At 42.6% G+C, this 17,288-nt stretch overlaps 1 protein-coding gene across 2 annotated transcripts in view; it reads left to right on the top strand.

The window, feature by feature from the left end:
- ZNF277 (zinc finger protein 277) overlaps positions 1-16,893 on the top strand; it is a 93,117-nt gene extending 76,224 nt beyond the window's left edge. For both annotated transcript variants that reach the window (XM_014601052.3, XM_019492456.2), the window contains 5 exons: positions 9,690-9,757; positions 12,413-12,509; positions 12,972-13,014; positions 13,650-13,824; positions 15,980-16,893. In XM_014601052.3, coding sequence (XP_014456538.1) covers positions 9,690-9,757; positions 12,413-12,509; positions 12,972-13,014; positions 13,650-13,824; positions 15,980-16,163 — 567 coding nt within the window. In that variant the 3' untranslated portion in view covers positions 16,164-16,893. The remainder of the gene's footprint in view (positions 1-9,689; positions 9,758-12,412; positions 12,510-12,971; positions 13,015-13,649; positions 13,825-15,979) is intronic.
- Positions 16,894-17,288: the final 395 nt, after the last annotated feature.

Below are 17,288 nucleotides of genomic sequence, written 5' to 3'. Positions count from 1 at the left end.
AGGACACTTAAATTCATTTATATGATATTGGGGGTAATTTATTAAACTGAGGACTAACAAACATTTGTTGTTAAGAATCAGTTTTGAGACCTGAAGGAATACAGCTTGAAGATGCTTTAATCAAAATAATGAGTGTTCAGTCTCAACCTTAACAACTGGCAGGGAAAATAAGATACAGTAATGAAATAAAAGAAGCACTAACTGAGATTTTACTGGCTTGAATTAGTTTTCTACTAGGCATAAATTGCAAATAATTTGAAAGACAGCATACTCTACCAAGATGATGTTATATGGATTTCAAGTAAAATAGAAGGGAAAAAAAGAGTTCGCTATTCTGTCCCCATGTTGATGTGCCTGCCTGTTGTCAGGGCCGAGGGGCTGTGGTCAGCAGCCCGGGGACGTGGGCCGGGGAAAAGGTCAGCACGGCGAACTAGAATTAGGCACTGACGCATAGAGGTTGATTAAAGATTATTTTACTTACACTCTAGATGATCGCGGTGCAGGCAGGAAAACTTTCTTGAGTTGCAGTTACAAAAAAAAAAACACACGTGGAGTTTGCTAGGCTCCACCAAAGACACACGAGCGGAGTTTGCTAGGCTCCGCTAAACAAACACGAACAGAGCTCTGGATACCACTCACGGAGTTTGCTAGGCTCCGTGGACCGTCCGAAATGAGAGTCTGAAAGGTGACTCTCCACGAGCGCGCAGGGTGGGGTACGTCGGGGGATCGTGCGGCAACAGGGAGAAGCTAGAGGTTGATCAGGCCCCTGTATCCTCCTCTAAGGCACACGCAGAGTTTGTTAGGCTCCACGGCACGCTTAGAGTTCTTCACGAGATGGATGTGAAGTCCTCCTCCTCCAACTTGGGCAGAAACTGCTCAAGCCTCTTATACGGCTAGCAAGCCAATCGCTAGCCGCCGCATAGGAATAATTTAGAAACAGCCAATAGCGGGAAATAAATTTACATACGGGTGGCGGGAACTCCTTTGCACTGGGGTTTTCTCTATGCAACTGAGAATTGCACCGTGCAAAGAAAGCTCCATGTGGCGGGAAATAATTCTGCAGTGCCGAAGCACACACAAAATCATACCCTTTGGGTCATGACACCTGTGATTGGATTTAACAATTCTACTTAAATAATGACATTCAGTCTAAATCTCCTGTGTATCCATCTACGTAGCAAGCCCACCAGCTTTTTTTTGCCATTTTGCATCTCCTCATCTCAGTTTCTTTGTAGAATAGCAGTTTCCGTAGCTGCCACATTATAACCAAGAAGTGTATGCATTTTGGTTGTGAGTTAAGTAATTTTTACATGTTTTCTTTATGTTGACACATGTTATGAATTTTTTTTTCATGCATCTTTGACCACATCACTGCATCATCTTCCCCATTGTTCTCTCCCCTGCTTCATTCTAGAATTTTACCTGCCTTTCTTTTCTAATTTTTTGGCAAGTTTGTTTCCTTCTCCTTCCCAATGTAAAATTTTTGCAAGTTTGGAGTTTGGATCTCAGAGTCCAGTGGCCCCTGGCAATCAGTTTTACCTGCTGCATGCTCCAGCCTTGATGAAACCTCCATTTTTTTCTACTTGCCCCACCTTTAATATTACATATTACAATAAAAAAGAGTAGCCTCTTGGGGTGATTTCCTCTCCTCCATGACACAATCCTCAGCACGGTCCTTAGTGATCAGTCCAGCACCTTTTGCTGGGCACTTTTAGTAGCCTTCACTCTTCTAGCTACTCCTATGCCTCACAACGTTCATAAGTAACAATCCCATGTTCCCAGAAAAAAAGATTAACACCCAGGGCTTTATGCAACCCAAGCAAAACCTGTTGCCCCTACCAGCTGGCTGTCTCAGACAACTCCTCAAGGTTGCCTTACTATCTTATTCCTGTGCTCTGTGGCCTTCTCAGAGGAGCTCCTTCCCCCTTGGCATTCAGGGCCTGGCTGCTGTCTCCAGCCCTGGAGCCAGGCGTATATGGCCCTGGGCTCCACTTGCACTCTCTTCTGGTCACATTCTCTGACTCCCTCAACTACATGTTGCTCATCAGCAGACTGCTCAGATCTTCTGCAGCCACTACTTAGCTAGCTGCCCAGTGCTCTGGGCCCTGTAGCCTATTTCATGGCAGCTTGCTCTAGGACAGTTGCTTACAACTTGCTTCAGCTTTGGAGCCCCCACTATCTCCCTTTGGTTGCTTACCTTTTTGCAGTTGACACTAAATCAGCTTCTTGCCACTACTTGCAGCTATATAATGCTGCCTTCTATCTGTTTAAGTAACAGGGGTTGGGTTCCCCTGTTACAGAAATCCATCTGCTCTCTACTGCTTACCCCTATCTAAATATCAATAATGTGAAGACTAGGACTGTGATACCATCTCTGGATGGGAAGATGTCACTGCTTGGACACTTGGGGTTTTCAGAGCTTGAAACTTAGAATCTCTGTACTTTTGGAAAGCAGGCATCCCCAATGTTTGCTGCTAGGCCTGCTAGGTGTATCAGACTTGAATGTGATATTTTGAGGAGCTGTTCAGGTAACTAGAGGTTTTATATGCCTCTCTCTGTACCCTGTAACTAAGGGTGTGTCTTTATGGCAAAACCAGCCTGGGCTCTTATTCACCCCTTCTTATCTATATACAAAGCTTCACATCAGAGCTAAATGGCACTCTCAGTGCAGCTAATCTGCCTGGGTAGGGATGTGGACTAGAAAATATGTATTCCATTAATTTGGGTTGGTAACTCATCCACCTAGCAGTGAGGATGCAGACTAAATCACTGTAATACTGACAGTCCTCCAGTGCCTTCCCATAATTACCTCTGTAGCTCCAGAAGGACAAACAGGTCTTCTCAGAATTCATTGGGAAAGGATCATGGGGCAGCTCACCTTACTGCATCATAGAGAACCAAGGGATGTGCCCTCAGAGGTCCTGGTGACACGCATGGGAAACACAATAGCATGCGTAGGTCTTGCTTTGAAGTGTAGCAGGTCCCACGTGGCAATCGCACATTGCTAACCAGGTGCTGATTACTCAAGCTGTCTGTCATGAAAGCCGCGCCTTTCAGAACCTACCTTTTAGGCAGAGGAATACTAAAAATAGTCTGAATAAAGATGTTACGCCTCTCTAAAACTTTTTAAGTAACTTTTCCTGTAACATCCCATGCAGTGACCACAGGGGGATGTATTATTCAGTTAATTGAGGCTTGTTTTAAATTACCATAACTCTGCTTGCCATTTGTTAGTATGTGTCACCATCCCATAGCCATATTTTAACAGCAGTTTTATTTATCCCTGCCCACAATTTACAATCCTTCAATTTCTGAGGTGATTTTAAGCATACTCCATGTTTTTAAATTGATGCACTTCAGAAATCAGTCACAACATTTTTCTAGCTTTTACCCTAAAAGTTACTTGTATCAGGTACAAGCAGATAATAATCAGCCTAGGGGAATAGCAGGTACATTATCTTATGACTCGTATACAACATGTGATTTCCAGTTTCAAATACTTGGACTTATTGTGTATAGAGGAAAAAAACCTATTTTAGATTTCTCTTTAGGAGGTTCTAGAATATGCCTCTTCCCTCCGTCTTGCACATTCGAAGTGCTGCTAGTGAGGCAGCTTAGCTTTGTAGGTAGGAAGAAAACCAAATAGTATCAAAATTCTTTGAAAAATCTTTCCTGATTTATAAACTAATCTACTGTAAAATATGTAATGCAAACAGACTGCATGCTAATTTTATATGGCCTAAATGTTTTCATTAGTACCAACCACATTGGTTTTTAGAGTGTCTCAGACACTGTGGAGTGTGCTTGCACTCTAAATGACCTTTGGTGGGCTCTTTATTCATTTTTTTGCAGAGGAGGGAATGAGATTAAAGAGAATACAAAGTGTAATTTGTTCAATGGAGTTTCAATGGATTACCCCATATTTATGAAGACAAATAATGTTAGTTCCTACTGTGCACATTTGGACCATAGTGATTATGTTAATGCGATGAAGTTATTTTTGAGCTGAATCCAGATTCAGCACCAGAAGCTGAAGCTGCCCAAAGACAGCTTTTCTCCCCCACTTTTTGCAGTATTTCTAGAGGAATTATTTATTTAAATACAAGCGCCCGCAGCTTTCCTGTTTTTTATCCTCTAAGAACACTCAGTTCTTTCTGCTCTGACTTGAAATACCCAGGAGCAAGACCAATACTCTGACTTTGGGGGAGGAGAAAAGGGGGGCAGAATGGCAGCCCCAGGGAACCTGCACCACCACTGCAGTTTGTGTTTGGGGAGCTTACACCAAGGAGCAGCAGCCCATGCTGCTGCCACAGTCTGCACCAGGATGTAAGAGTTCCCTCTGCCCCCTCTACTAGGTGCCAAAATGGAAAGTTATGCCTTTGAACAAGATCAGTTTCATTGGATAGCAGGATATGTACTTTTTTACCTTTTTGAAATGAGTGATATCCAGTGTTTCAGTCACTCATTACAGAACATGACTTGATTTATAAAGATTAGTAGCTTTTGACTACTGTGGCATGTGTTTCACAGACAAATGAGAGTTTTCAGATCTTTCTGTCAGATCTGTCAAGTTTATTGTTATACTTAAAAATAAATAAATAAAAGACTAAATGGGTTTCTAGTGATATAATCTATTTTTAATCCTTAGTCCTTTCAAAATGAATACAATAAACTTTTAGAAATGGGAGCTGGATCTTAACCTGTTTACATGGAAACTTGTTTGTAGGTTATCTAATTTTAAAAAATGGTACTCGTTTTTAAAGCAAACTTGTTTTTGTGGCCCCACTTTTCCAGTAATTTTGCCTTGCATATTATTTTCACTGAACACTCTGTAAATGTTCTTTGTAGTCAGCTTTGTAGCTGGAACTGGAGGTTTTTTCTTGGTGTGTTTGTGTGTTTTTAAAGGTCTTTTTGTTCACATGTACTGAGAGCTTTCATTGAACTGCCTCCCAACCTTGGGGCCTGTTCCTTTTCCCATTGAAGTCAGTGGCAAAACTCCCATTGACTTCATTTCAAGCAGGAGCCTAGCCTTTGTTTTTCCCACTTATGCTTTTGGCTTCATTAGCATTTATAGTGTAATTAATTATGAGGATCTCCTTTCTTAACCAGGAAGTTGCTTCCTCTCTCTTTTTTGATCTGATCTCTTCTATATTGGTCATTGTCTGCCCTAATTAGCCTTCTTGACAAAGCCTGGAATAATGTAAATGTGAAATCACATGTAAATAGTTTGTCTTCTGATTTACCAAGGCTGGCGGGGGGGACATTACTTAAAAGTGGCCTTGAATCTGTTGCCTCAATTATTGGTCACATGATCTGGTGCTACTAAGTAACTGTATAGTAGTAGATATAATCTTTCGTTGTAAAGAGAGAGAAACTTTTCTTGTCATTTTATTATCCATCTAACTTCATCCCTAAGCCCCAATCACAAGGTTATTAGGTATTTAGAAGTTATACTGAATTAAGGTGGGATTTTCCAAGTCACCAAGGTGAGCTGTATGCACTGATCCCATTGAAAGCCAATGGGACTTGTGCCCCTGAACCATTTAGACATTTTTTGAAAATGCCTCCAAAGCTGAAGTCACAGGCTGCATTTAGAACTGGGGATCCTTTGCAGGAGTACTTTTATAAGCACACAAGGAAATATAACTCTTGCTTCAAAGAGCTTATGTCATAACAAATGGATGGTTAAAGACAGGCAACATGATAACACCGCACGGAAAATATTTAATTGTCTTAATTTTTTTAACTATTTTTCCTCAGCGCCCCAACTCTGAAAGTTTAGGGCCTTGTCAGCCTTAAAAATGTTTGGGTCAAATATAGAATAAAAAGTGGGGCAGGTACCTTAAGTTCTGGGGAAAATAAGGTGTACTTGCAGGGGAAGGCAGCTGCTATTTAATTGTTGCGATGCATAGGAGTGTAACTCCCATTTCCTCACAGCTGAACACCCGTTCATCTGGGGAAAGTGCTAACTTAGTAGTTCAGGCCCTTTACCTAGGGTTGTTTACTCATTGTCACATATTTTGCTGTCTACGGAACCCTTGAAATGGTGGGCATGCCAGCTAAGGAGAGAGACAGTAGCAGGAAAATCTGGCTTTGTGGATATAAACTGTATTTTGAAGGGGAAAAATGCAGCCATCTTTGCACTTGCTCTCCATTTTTATATGCAGCCTTGCTGTAATGTGAACTACAAAAGAGGTTTCACAAATCACTCTGTTTTTTGTGTGTGTGTGGTTGTGTATATGTGTATAAAGGCTTGAATGTTTTTCAAATATGTATTTTCCACTTCTTGAACTGGAACGAGTTCTGTTTTCTCTGTTTGTACTAAGACTGTCTCAGGGGGTCTCAAGAGAGGTTTGTAGTGAGCTCCTGCATCTGAGATAAAAAAGCAGGGATGCTAAATGCTTGACAAAGATGTTCTTAGTCATAGTTGGTCATAAGGCTTTGCAGTTAAATAGGTATTAATGAAAACAACACTAAATAAACTAGAGATTTTAATAATCTTTCCTAAAATCCACTCCCTCCTAACTGTTCAGCTTCAGTCTCTTGTCACAAATAACTTCACTGGTCCTTGATTTTTAAATGGAATCTTCCAGAGCAGAAAAAACCCAGAATTTTTTCTGTAAAAAGCCAGCAGGATAAAAAGAGAGCTTTTTTCAGAAATGTCCTCTCTGCCTTCTTTGCATGCATGACAAAAGACACTCATACTCAATTGTTTTCTCCCTTTGCAGAGCATCTTTGCAGAAGATAAACTTTAATATTTTTTTTTGGTTTACTTATGTGTGTGTCTTAGTGGCAGGGGAGGAAAAATGTGAAAACATCTGTTAATTTTGCAGTTGTGGGTTGCATAGCTTCATTACAAGAAATGAGGTTTGCAGCCAGTTTCCAAAGGAAACTGGTGTGCAGCTGTGAGAACATGTGGTGAGAGGTGTTAATGGCTTCATGTTATCTCACAATAGTGGTGACATTAATGAGTCTTCCATGTGACTTGGAAAGTTTACATACTGCAGCAGAGCATCTCTAAATTAATTACTGAATTTTCATTCCATAATCTGCAATGACAGTGTACAGTAAGAGCTATCTAGAGATGAGGTGTTTGTGTACCATTTAGCCAGTAGTTTGTAACTGCTTTGAAAATTCTCATTAAATTGTTAAATGATGTGTCCATAGTCTTTTTTCATAAAACTGCATTGATAATAATAGTGCTTGTTACCAGGACCTGTTAATAAAATTCTTTACTACAGTGAGTGACTATTTTAACAGAAGAAACAGAAAATGTTCAAATGTGAATATATATGGAGACTCCTGTTAAAATTTCACCATACACCTCAGGGATATTTAGAAAAAGGCAGAGACAAGATGGTTAAATATGATGTGTGTGAATGCCCTGCAACCATCAAAAGTATAAGTACAGACATACCACTAACATAACTAGTCAGTTATATTGGTTCTGGTATATTTTTAAAGGCAGGGAGAATCTGTCAAAGAAGAAAACACTGCTGGTATTTAGTGTACTGGCATTCAGTCTATTATTGGCTCTGTTATTTACATTATAGGAGCACCTAAAACATCTATCAAGATTAGAGCCTTATTGTGTGATGCATGCACACACGCACGCACACTGCCAGTCTTTGCCAGAGTTTAACGCTCACATAAAGGGCTAGAGGGAATGGGGTGGCATGAAGTGACTTTGTCAAGGTCATACCATATTTACCCAAATCCAAGACAACCTTGGATGTAAGATGACTGCCCCCCACGCAATTAGATTCCACACGTGGAAAATGAATTTGTATTAGGTATTATAGTGGACCCCAGCCAAACCTGGGTGCTATGGGTACTTTTACATGTGCTCTGGGACACAGCTCCAAGCGCTTTAATTAGCGAGCTGCACTAATTAAAAGCGCTCGGGAGTCCTGTGTATCAGGGTCCCCGCACTGTAAAAATGGTAGTGGGGCACTGAGCTAAAGCTCATTGAACATCTTTTATTTCAAAGTGCTCCACCGCCATTTTTTTAGCGCGGGGACACTGATGCACGTGACACGGAAGGCTGCTGGAGCACTACAGCGTGTCAGAGCAGGCTCCCTACATGTCTATAGGAGCCCTATTTTGCCAGGCTTTACAAAAACATGCAGGACACAGGAAAAGATAATTCAGCAGATTTTACCCAGATCTTCCAAAAAAAATGTATGCGCACATATGAGTTTCAGCTCAGGGTGTTAAACTAGTGCAGGAGGGTTTGCAGGGCCGGGAGACTACCTCCCATGTAGGGGACAAATTCCCTGGAAGGCAGTGGAGCATGACTTAGTTCTGTGAAAGAACAATGCAGCCAGTGCCTAAGGAAATTGCCATTCCTAGCCATTGCCATTACCACTGTTAGTAGAACACGTGAAGGCCAAGGCATACCCTGATAGCACAGGAGAGCCTGTTAGAAGACTCGCCACAGGGGAAGAGGGCATTTGAGTGTGCCGGGCTTCTCTGAGTGACGGAGCATGGTTTTGGGCTTAGCTGGGGACAGCCGCTGTAATTAGGTCCCCCCTTCCAGGTGGTCCTGCTCCCTGCTTTATCTTTCTGATGTCCTGGTGCTGTCCCTACCCCAGGAAACCCCTGCTTACCCCGCATACTTTGACACCCCCGACCACACCCAACACTATGCTGCCCCTATCCCCAGCCTGTTAGCCTGTTAGCCCTTCTCCTCCCAATCTCATCACAGGCCCTCATCCACCACCTCACTCCCATCCCAGCCCTGCAGATCCATCCTGGCCACACTGACCCATCCTTGGCTACTTGTGAGGTGAGCAGCTGCTAGGCAGGTAATGGCCAAGACATAAAGTAGCAGTATATGTGGCTGAGTGGGAAGGAAGGAGGGGGCTACAGAAGCTCAGACACCAGATGGCGCTGTTCTGCTTTGTCTGATGCTCAGTTCTAAGATCAGGCTCCCTCCCACCCCCCATTTGAATTGGTGGGGAGGAGGGGACAACACACGCATTGTTTGGGAATCTAGGGAGTCCGGTAAATATATCAGTGGCAGAACTGGCAACAAGCTTTTGGTTACTGGACTATAACTTTTCTCCTGAGTCATACTGCCTTCTTTTAATATTCTGCAGTCAAATCTACACTTCACAATTAAGTATGTCAGTTAGGAGTGGGAAGAGGTACAATCCCTGACTGACAGCTTTACTAGCAAAAGCTCCTAGCACATGCACAGTCATGCTGGCTAAACTATGCTTTTGCTGCCAGGAAAGCTCATTTTGCTCAGAGACACAGAATCTGCAAGCTGGAATGAGCTATCCTGGCAGACGTGCAGTTTTGCCAGTAGAAGCTGCAGCCACATGAGCAGCACTTTGCTAGCACCATATCTTGGTACAGCTCTACTGCTGAAATACTCTCGTTGTCAGCTGGGCCTACGTGTCACTTTTGAGAGGCACGCATCCGATTTAACACTACTTCTCTTGCCAGGCAAAATGAGTGGCATACCTGATTGCAGGTGAATAAAACTGTTGATAGTAAGAATTATTAAAGCAAAGCTGTGTGGATTGCTTAGGTACACAAACATTGCAAAGTAAATGCAGACTAAGCTGTTGATTTTGGCTTAGGTTACCTTGCATCTAAAGGGGGGTGGTCTGTTTCAGCTCAGTCTGTTTCCGAACTGTCACATGTTGAAAAATTACTTCTCTTTTCTTTTGCTTTTTCAGGAATTTGGGAAATCCTGGGAAGAAGTTCAGTCAGAGGATGATCGAGACTTCCTAGATAACCCAGAAGAGTAAGAGTTACATAGGTGCTACATGCATGTCAGGAGTTAGATGTGGGAGGATAGGGAAGATCTACTGTACATGCTTAGTAGAGACTTTTAAGAGATGCATAGTTTAATCAAATCAAGTTCAGTTTTCATCAGGACAAGTCTCATCAAAGACACTTCTCCTCTGTGTGGGCTACTTGTAAGCAAAATTTCATCTTTCAATCCCCAAGCTGTTATCAACTGCAAAACTCTTCATATTAAAGTTGCCATAATGAGGGCAGAGTATATTTGTCTGATAGTTTAAATTGAAGCAAAACCAAATTTAATCCAGTTTGAATACAAAGGGCAGAGTCCAGTCATGAAACATCATCCTGAAAAAATTAAAACATCATAAAATTCTGAGCAGTGGAACTTTAGGATTGAATTGGAAATGGTTATTGTTGCTCCCTCTGTGAGCAACAGACCAAATGGGATTGGTTATATTTCCCTTCTAGCTCCTCTACTTCAAGACTATGGGGGGCCAAGATCACAATGGAGTTGGCATGCTTAGTCCTAGAGAAGTGAGTAAGATTGGAAATAATTCATGGATAAGAAGCATTATCTTGTGGCTAAGCACAAAGCTGGGCAAGATGACTTCTGACAATTATTCAAGGTTTTTTCTGTAACTGACTGCCTGCAGTGCCCTATCATCTGAATCCAGGATGACTCCGAATTTAAGATGACCCTCCAATTATGAGTTCTATGCATGGAAAAATGTTAAATTTGTTATCATTTCCCATGTATAGAATCTTATTATTGGAGAGTCATCTTGCATTCGTTCCCTACACTGCTGCAGCAGGGAAAGCAGTGGCAGAGGGGCAGGTGGTAGTGTAATATAGCAGCCTGTCTCTTGCCTATCCTTCTGCCTGCCTTTCCAGTGCCTGCACATATAAGCACTTGCCCTCTCCAGCATCTGCAGCCCCGGCACCTGCCCCCTCTTCATGCCTGGCCTCTCCTGCTGCTTGCCACCTCTGTTCTCTCACAGCCTCTAGCCAACCCCCCACTGCTATTTCCCTCTAGCTTCGGTAGGGCTCTGACTCCATTCCAGCCAAAAGAACAGAGCACATGGGTGCTCCAGCCCCAGCCTGGCCATGGAGCAGTTATTGCAGTGGTAGCAGCTCCAGCTGGGCTCCAGAGCTGGAGCCTGCACTAAAGCTGCATTGCCACTGCTGCTGCCAGGCTGGAGCAACTTTGTGCTCCATGCCCTGGGCTGTAGTGTGACCAGAGCCCTGCCAAAGCTGGAGCCAGAGCAGCAGGGGGTGGAAATGGTGGGGGGGAGGCTGAGCAGCAGTTGCAGCTTCAACCCCAACCCCAGGTCAGGACCATCCCTGCTCCTGCTTTTTACTCAAACCTGAGACGAGGGGCTTTTTATCTCCATGTTAAATGAGGGAGGGGGACCTTGTCTTGGATTCAAGTAAACACAGTACTGTTCACTGCTCTGTTAGGTGCCCTGGCTAAGTGGGGGTTAGGGCTTGTCTACTAGGGCTGTGCAAATGGCTGTGTTTCGATTTGGTTTTGGATTCGGCTGTTTTGGAGGACAGTGATTCGTTTCAGTGTTTCAGATTACTGTCCTGTTTTGTTTTGGCAAAATCTGTTTCCTCCCCAGGTCGCCGGGGCAGGCAGCAGCAGCAAGGAGACCACCGGCGCAGATCTCTGCTCCCTGCGGAGCCAAGTCGCACAGCAGGGCAGCAGCATACAGCTGTTTCCCTGCAAACCCAGCCCCAAAACTGCAAAATTTTCCAAAACATTTCCAAAATATTTCAGATGCCTCATTTCATTTCATTTTGGATTTGGTGTTTAAGGCACCAAAATGGCCTGAAACATCTCTGAAATGAAACAGTTGCCAAAATTTCACACAGCTCTATTGTCTACCCATAGCGTTACTCAGGGATAGCCATTAAGCTGTTCTGGACTTAAATGCAGTGATGTAAAGGCTATTATTCTGACAAGAAGCCACATGTTTTTACTCGTTTAGCCCATCATAAATCCCAATTGCAGGATCTCAGTCTGAACCCAAATAAGTTTCTCCAGATTTATATTGGTGTAAGTGTGCACATCTATACAAAACATTTACTGCAGAGCTGCCTAATTAGCTCTGCAGTAAACATGTACACGTGCAGCCCTATTAGGCCGAAGGAAATTAATTAACTCTGCTGTAAGTTAATACTTGTAAATACAAGTACTGTCCTGTGGTGGTGTTCTTTACTGTGCAGCAATGCACATATAGACACTGATGGGACTGCCTGGGGCACAAAGGTGCTTCAGTGCAGAGGCTGCCTGCCAGCTAGCCCCACATAAGAGCACCCTTGTGCCTCAGCCAGCCCCTCTGCAGCACATTGAGCCAGGTTGAAACAGCCCCGGGCTGGTAGGTTGACCCCCCTGGTCCCCTGCCAGCTGGGGCTGCTTCAGTCCAGTTCGGTTTGCTGCAGTCCTGGGCACATATGAAGACACAGCGTACAGAAGCAATAAACTCTGTTGCGATATGCTCCAGAGTTTATTCATTTGCATTAATTTCACATATAGACGTGCCGAGTGACTGTAAAACTAAGCTTACTCTTTCACAGTTTGTTTAGCTTTCACAAAGAATCTCTTCAAGCCTTTCCCTTCAGCAATTTGTGCCCTTTGTTTCATTAATCCCAGAGACTGGTCTGACTGGGAAGAGCATCCCGTGCATGCTGTTTGTCTATTTTGTGAACAGCAAGTGGACACCACAGAAAAATTACATCTCCACATGCAAGTACGACATGTTTAAATAGTATTTGCTTTATTAAGGTGAAGTGACACTTAATAGTGCAGGATTGTAGCAATTTTGAGATCAGATCTTCTGTTGCACTAGAATGCCCTCTTTAGTACAGAACAGAGACACTGCATCTCCAGTGGATGCGCCGCAGAAAATTCAGGGAAGCCACATTTTATAGCAAGGATGTGACTGTTGTTGGCAAGTGTGCAGATTGTATACATGGCAGAGAGAGAGAGACTGCAATAAAATTGTATTAACTACACTAACTTGCTGACTTAATGCTTTGGATAGTAAAGCACTTTTAAACTGAAACCCGGATTCTAAACAAAGAATGATATTTAAAATCACCACGTACAAAAGACTTGGTAAACTCAAAATTACTGGATTTTATTATATCTGTAAAAAGTTGATCTGCTTTTAGTCTGGCATACTAGAAATAAGCCTGTTTCTTTTTGTCAGGAAGCACATGGATTTGACCTTCTTAAAATAAAATCAGAGAGTGGTAAGTAAGAGTTGCTGTAATTGTCAGAATCTGCCTTAGTTTGAGGAAAACCACATTTTAAGGATACTGGAAAACAGGTCAGATTTAATCTTTTTCAGATATTTTTAACTTCTTCATTATGGAAACACTACCTCTGCCAGCTAACAAAGGACAGCCAAGCCCTTTTTGTTTGCTCCTTTTTTTGGAACATTTCTCCAGCCTAAGATATTCAATATTCTCTTTTGAAATGTTGGGTTCTTTCATGGAATAGTTTCTGCAAATCTCTTATTTTGAGAGCACATGCCTTGACCCAATCATCCCATGGTCATTATTCTGAAAAAAGCAATTCAGAGCTCCTTTCAACTTGGAGGTAAAATGGGAGCATGATGCAGACTCTGTCCTGGGCCACATTTGGCTATTGTTTGTTTTCCAATATGCTGTGAAGTGAAACAAATCATCCATCATTATTAAGCTGTATCAGCAGCCAAATTCACTTCAGCTGGAAGAAAAAATCCTGATAGAGATTTGTGGAATTACAATACCCAGACCATGTATATCTTCAGTGGAAGGTTAGCAGCCTTGACCCACTTCTTTATTTAGAAATGCTTTGTTGGTGTTTGTTTTTTCTGAAGTGGTTGGTTTCTGCTATTTGCCAGGTTTAAAGTTTTATCAGCAAGTGAAGTTGGTGAACTTCATCAGAAGGGAAATCCACCAGAGTCGCTGCTACAGCTGCCAGGAGAAATTTCAATCTAAGATTGAATTAATAAGCCATATGGAAGAGACCAAACACATTACATTCCTGCCAGCCAGATCTACGTGGGATCAACCACAGTAAGTGATGACTTGTTTTTTCCTCCTGCATTTGTCATCATGGGGTAATTTGTCATCATATCGGTATACATGGGTAGATCCAGGATTTTGTAAAGGGGGCTGCATGAGAAATGATGGGACTGCAGGGGTGGCTACAGCCCACTTCCACCTCCCTCTATTCTCCCACTGGGTGAGTAGATTACACCGTGAGAGCAGTAGATGGGGACTTTTTGTATGGTTCCAAAGCAGGTGTGTGTCTTCAGGGTCACTCTTACCCTGCTCCAGCCAGGCTGCATAGGAAGCTGGGCTCAGCTGGGGATGCTGGGAGCATTAGTGGCTGGTAGGTTCACCTGCCCTTGGTCTGGCAGGGAACATCCCCTGGGGGCATCTATATGTGCCATTACGGCACAGTGCTAAGCTCGGGAGCAAACTGCACTGGCATTTATAACGATGCCTTAATGGCATAGGCAGATGTTATGCCCAGGACCACAGCAGTTTGAGCCATGACGGAGCAGCCACAGGCTGGCAGGGGTCCAGGGGTTCAGCCCAGACTCCAGGAGGGCAGCACTGGGGCTGCCTGGGGTATGAGAATGCCTCAGTGTGCAGAATCCTGTGGCTAGGCAGCAGGCAGAGGTCTGGCCCCCTGCTGCCTGGGCTGACCAGGTACAGTGTATTTTCACTGCTGTGTCCCACAAAGTTGGACAGTACTCGTGCAGATGCACCCCCTGGCAGTAAAACCTGATGTTCCATTCTGTGCTAATGACAGAATACCCAGAACTACCTGACATTCCTTTAGACCCAGGTGATGGTAGATGTATGATCCCGAAGCTTATACAATTCCCCACAGTGTCTGTAATCAGAAAGGTTGGAGAGATTGCTCTCCCAGACACCGCAACACTATGGTCTGTGATGTTCCACAGATCCTAGATACAAGGAGAAGGAATGGCTCCTGACACTGAAGCACTTCCTCTATTCTCTATACAGCTGTTATAAGATGTACTAACAGCTTGACTTTTGCAACACTGTTCCACTTCATGCTTATAATTCCCATCCCAGGCATCCAGTAGGTTCAGCCCCCCCAGAAGCCTGCTTTAAAAAAAACACCTTAATTGCACAGAGTACCTGCAGAGGCTCAATTGTGCACTGTAGTGTTCTGGACTATTACTTTGGTGCTATTTTATGAGGGTAGTTCCCATCTCTCTTGGCCTTCTCACTCTGGCTCTGATTGTGGTGAGGAACAGTTAAAAACAAACAGGATAGAAATCTACAGTGCTGTTTTTCACAAACAGCAGCAAACAGTAACCACGGCCTATACCTTCAGCCACAAGGTCGGGTATGAACAGGAGAAAAAATCTTAAGTAATTTCAGGTGAGGGCTGAAAAAGAGTTGAGGGCATAACCACCTTTAAAATCATAACACAAGGAAACACAGTTAAAGCAGCTAATGTAATCTCTGAAGACTCCTTCAAGTAAATATGGACATCTTGTAGAAATCTTCATTATGAGGGCTGGTCTTACCCTGAGGGAACAGTAAAAATCCTGAAGGAATTATGCAGTATTTAGGTATTTTGGGATGAAGGGGGGTCTACATAATATGCATGTATATTATACACACAACCCCCAAATCCTATTATTATTATTATGTAGAATCAAACTGAATCGAATCACAGCAGTCATTCACAGTCAGTCACACTTTTGGCTAAGTGAGTTGAAGCCATACATTCCCATTGTTGGCATTCCTCTGTTTATCAGCAACACAGTAATTTTTGGAATGTTGCATCTGATCAATTCTAAACTTCCATGGAACCCGCAAGGAATCAGTGGGCAGAATACTAAGGATTCCGTGCAAAAATCAGAAAACCACCTCCCAAAAATAAAAGCCAGAATTCCACTAAAACCCAAGCTTCCAGAGTCTTCATTCAATATCTCAAGCAAAAAACATTCTCCCACACTCTCTGCTAGTTCCTGTATGCCACAGGCAACAGTTTACTAGAGGATCAAACACTGTTACTCACCAGTTGGGCTTCCTCCCACCAACTAAGGCTAGTTCTTCCCCCGGCCCAGCCAGGCCTCCATTCACTCTAAGAAAAGTTTGTCTGAGCTCTGTGTGTGAGCTATCTGAGCAACAAAGCACTTGACTCTAGTAATATTATCTTCTTAAATATTCTTGCTTTCAGGTATTATTTTCCTACCTATGAAAATGACACGCTTCTGTGTGCACTGTCAGACAGTGAAGATGAACTGACAGCTGAGAACCAAAAAGAAGAAATCCCTGTCATTAGTGAAGATATTTCCAGCCTGAAGGCTCTGAAACAGAGTAGCATTTTAAACCAGCTGCTGTGTGAAGAGAACAGCAATTAAGGGAAGCTTTGACATTTGAGAGAGACATTTACTAATCTGCAGGCATTTTACCTGCAAGGCAAAAATCGTTGGATTGCACCTAACATACTAGTGCAGTTTAACTCACGACAGTTACAGACTGATTTTTAAATGAATGGGAATATCAAATAAAGAAAAATTACATGTAAACTTATACTTTTTCTTGATTGTTGCTACTTTGCTTTTAAATTTGTGTGGTATTTATCCATTTAGGTCTCAGAAGCCTATTTTCATGTTTTTGTATGTAGTTTTTCTTTTTTTTGTGAACATCTATCACAACTGTTTTATTTTAAGCTAGACATGGACCCCTGAGAGAACCCAGCTTGCCATATGAAAGACTGAATTCTCTTTTATATATGGCTGCTGGAAACCAGATGGGAAGCAGCGTGACTTTAGTATGTATTCTAGTCTTTCAAATGGATTCACAGATTTTAACTTCAGGTCTTGAAAATGAACACAGACCTATATCTCCCTAATCTGTATTCCTACTACATCTTATTGGCCCTTTGCAATCTTGGGCTTCGAATCTAATAGCTGCCCTATGTAAGCAGACACCTGTGCCTGCCCCAGCACCTTTAATAGGGTTTTATTTGGCCCTGTCATCTGCTAATGTGTGGCATTTGGCAGAATGAGAACCTCAGTGTAAACCTGTAATGAATGCTATTTTGTTTGTTCCTAGGACTCTCAAGAATTAAAAGTATTAGCCTCTTCAGTCTGAGCTGAGTTACTGAGTTTTGTAGCTGGGAGCTATGACAGACTTGCACCCATCCTCTAGATCTGAGCACCAGGGATGAACAGTGCAATACATTCAGGTGTGCCAATGGTACTTTCGGGATTGAAGAATCTAGCCAAAACGAGCTTAAAATGTTTTCCATAATTGAAGTTATTTAATTTATGGACTTTTTTATTTAGTTATTTTTAAATGGAAATAGGAGTCCCTCTGGATCAGTTTTAGCATAATTTGTAAATGCTGTTTAAATTCTTCAATTACAAATTTACTACTAGTTTATGGTAATTATGATTATACAGCTCTTTCAGTTGTGTGAAAATGAATTAGTGTAACTAAAGCAACATGCAAATCACACCGAGTATTACAAAGGCAAAGTC

This window comes from Alligator mississippiensis, chromosome 4 (assembly GCF_030867095.1).
Source record: "Alligator mississippiensis isolate rAllMis1 chromosome 4, rAllMis1, whole genome shotgun sequence".
Lineage (NCBI taxonomy): Eukaryota > Metazoa > Chordata > Crocodylia > Alligatoridae > Alligator > Alligator mississippiensis.
Note: the sequence above shows the minus strand (reverse complement) of the source record. Positions and strands in the feature narration are given on the sequence as shown.